This window comes from Labrus bergylta, chromosome 17 (genome assembly GCF_963930695.1).
Source record: "Labrus bergylta chromosome 17, fLabBer1.1, whole genome shotgun sequence".
Lineage (NCBI taxonomy): Eukaryota > Metazoa > Chordata > Actinopteri > Labriformes > Labridae > Labrus > Labrus bergylta.
In genome coordinates, this window is record NC_089211.1 from 20032857 (window position 1) to 20035863 (window position 3007).

General features: G+C 37.7%; 1 protein-coding gene across 1 annotated transcript in view; it reads left to right on the plus strand.

Moving 5' to 3' along the window:
- Positions 1-874, plus strand: part of bspry (B-box and SPRY domain containing) — a 7314-nt gene extending 6440 nt beyond the window's left edge. The window contains exon 6 of the mRNA XM_020650783.3: positions 1-874. This exon is cut by the window's left edge and continues 301 nt beyond it. Within this exon, the coding sequence (XP_020506439.2) occupies positions 1-235 (235 nt within the window). The 3' untranslated portion in view covers positions 236-874.
- Positions 875-3007: the final 2133 nt, after the last annotated feature.

Below are 3007 nucleotides of genomic sequence, written 5' to 3' on the forward strand. Positions count from 1 at the left end.
GGTGCTGTCTCACTATGATGGGCACTACTCCTTCTGCCACGCGGGGAAGAAGGTGCCCCTGCAGGTGGTGAGTAGGCCCCAGAGGATCGGCCTGCTGCTGGACTGGCCGAGTCAGACTCTGTTGTTTTATGAGCCAGACTCCTTCGCTGTTCTGTACACTGTAACGCATCCTTTTGATGGCCCACTGCTGCCGGCCTGCGCTGTGACTGACCGCAGTATCACCATCCTGCACTGACAGAGCGCTCACAACACCTAAAACTTTATGTCCTTAAACATGTGAAGAAATGCAACAGGAAGACGACTTTCTATGAAGCTGACGATCCTCAATCTGTGCAATCATGAAAGCAGAAAAAAATCATCCTTTTTCTATTCTTTGCCTTTTTATTTGGATAGGACAGCTAAAAAGAGAGAGAGGAAGTAGAGGGCGGTCGATGAGCATTAAAGAGTGTCTGATTTGAGTGTCAGTGAGGACCTAGTGTCTGTACGCTCTACAACACGAACTCAACCGAAGCCCCTGGAGTGAATTCATAAATATTCTTGATGTATTTTTAAGTAGCAGGTGATAATTAAATGAGTATTTTAATTATTTAGACGTCTTATGTGTTCATATGATACTGTAGTGCTAAAACAGTATTTTTTGACTGACAATGATTGTGTTTTTTTATATTATTTCATACAAAATGATCAGTCAATGTGAGTTTGAAACTCTCCAAAGACTCTTAAAATAAATATTTATTTCACTAGTTTAGCCAGGATTACACTAGGATACCTAGAGAATATTTAGATTTGATTCTTTGGATGTAATATGGTAACTACATTTATTAAAAAAAAGATGTTTCTCACTGTAGACATTTCAGTGAAAACATAAAAAACACTTTTGTACATTTGATTGTGTGATTTCTTTGTTCTTCAGTGTCATGAGTTTGTCGTTTTTCAAGCCACATAAAGTTTCATTTCTCGTTTGAATTTAGCCGAACTCTGTGATGTGAAGTTTATTTGTCCAAAGAAATGTAGCAATGGTTTGTACCGCTCAAACAACTTGCAGCAGTCTCTATATTATTTATTTTTTAGCACAAAAGGAAAAGTAGTGAAGAACCCAACTAAATCCCATTAAGTCCTAACATTTGGGTCTCAACATTAAGCTCAGCAGCGGTGAGAACCTCTGCTGCTCTGCAGGTAACCACTAGAGGGCAGTACAGTCAAGTCAAGGTTTCACCACTAACAGCATAGTTGTGAATCATCAACATGTGGTTCTGACGAATCATGCCAAATCATTAAAGGGCAAAAAATATTACTCCAGGACCGCGGACAGCTACAGGTGCTGACTCATTAAATTTCAACAAGGCAAATACATGCTACTTGTTCCATGAAAGTTTGTGAATTAAAAAAAAAACTGTCTGCGTTGGTTATGTTTTATTAAGGATTAGGTTTAGGGAACTAACAGTGAGGTCAACATGCCCTTAGTATGAAGTACAAAGTGACCTGGATCACTGTGTTCCTCTGACATGACATGCAAGAAGAGGACAGTAAGAAGCACTGCTGCAGGACGTAGTCTCATTATTAAGAAATAGCAACATAAAAAAAAAACCTGAAAAAACTCCTACCACTGTTATTTTGGTTATGTACAAGAATGTCTAAAAATAAGCTAAAGCTGAAAGTACTTTGAAACTGCTACGGCGTGGTAGGTGTCAGCCGAAGTGAGTTATAGGGGGTTTCAGAATGACACAAACTAAGAGATCCTAACTAGTTACTTCATTTTGGACTAAGACTTATCAATAAGGATTATTGATGGAGATTTTATTCATTGATCAGTTTAGGGTGTTCGATTAAAAAACTTGTGGCAAAATGCTGCAGAAGTTAAGCAGAGCCCCCAAACAATGCTGATTTTCTCAAACCAGCTGTAAACCAAAACCTTTAAAATAAATACAGAAAATAAGAATATTTCAATTTAATTTAAAAAATGTTAGATATGAATTTGATGGTACAGCAGCAAAATGCTCTTTTTCTGAGTCTGGGGCCTTAATTGTTTAAGGTTCTAACAAATAAAACCCTCGACCTTCCAGTTGAGAGACGACCGACTCTACCAAGTGAAGGACTACAGCCTCCGTACGTGGGGCACGACCTAACCACTAGGCCATCAGCATTATTACCTTTACGAGAATAATATCATGAAATGTCTTGTTAGAATTGATTTACGTTTGATTTTAAATTCTTGAATGTCTCCAAATGAAGCTTTTTTCCAGCTTCCAGCTTTTTCTGGTGATTTCAGCAACATATGGTGCAACACGGTGACTCTGCACGAATTCAAACCTTTCAACATAAACACTGTTGAAACATCTTACTGCGAAAGCCCCTCAGCTTTGAACTATTTCAGGCTTGTATTGACCTCTTGATATAATGATATAATAAATGACCTCTTAGAGCTACCGGAGTCATGCTACAGATAGAAGAACTTTAAATAAAAACTATGAACAGTAATAGAACTCATAGTGTGTGGTGGGTAAAGCTAAATGTGGTGATAGGTGTTGAACATTAAATGAAATGACAGATTCTATATACAGCTTCAGCGTTAAACACATGAACTGATACTTTGACTCACTACATTTCTGTAATCTATACAACGGGTTATACTTAAAATACATCAGTAGAAAATTGAACTGTTATTTCTCTGGCTAGAGTTATAAACATGTACGCCTGCTAATCAGTCGAAACACTTCTCGTCAGTTTCATCTCTATTGAAAAAGAAACCATATTTAGAGATATATGAATGAGAGTCCTAAATAGAGCAGCTGCAGTGCTGGGTTTATTGTACAGTTAACATCTGCTCCTCTCCCACGCTCATATCTCTAAATGTGATAACAACCGCATCCTCTGCAGTCTGACAGCTGTTATCTCTTTCCGAGGAAAATTATCAAGAACACGTTTCCTTAGTATAAAGATTATTTTGCCAAATATTTTACTTCCAAAGCGTGAGACATGATGGAAATATATAGAAAAGTATTTCATA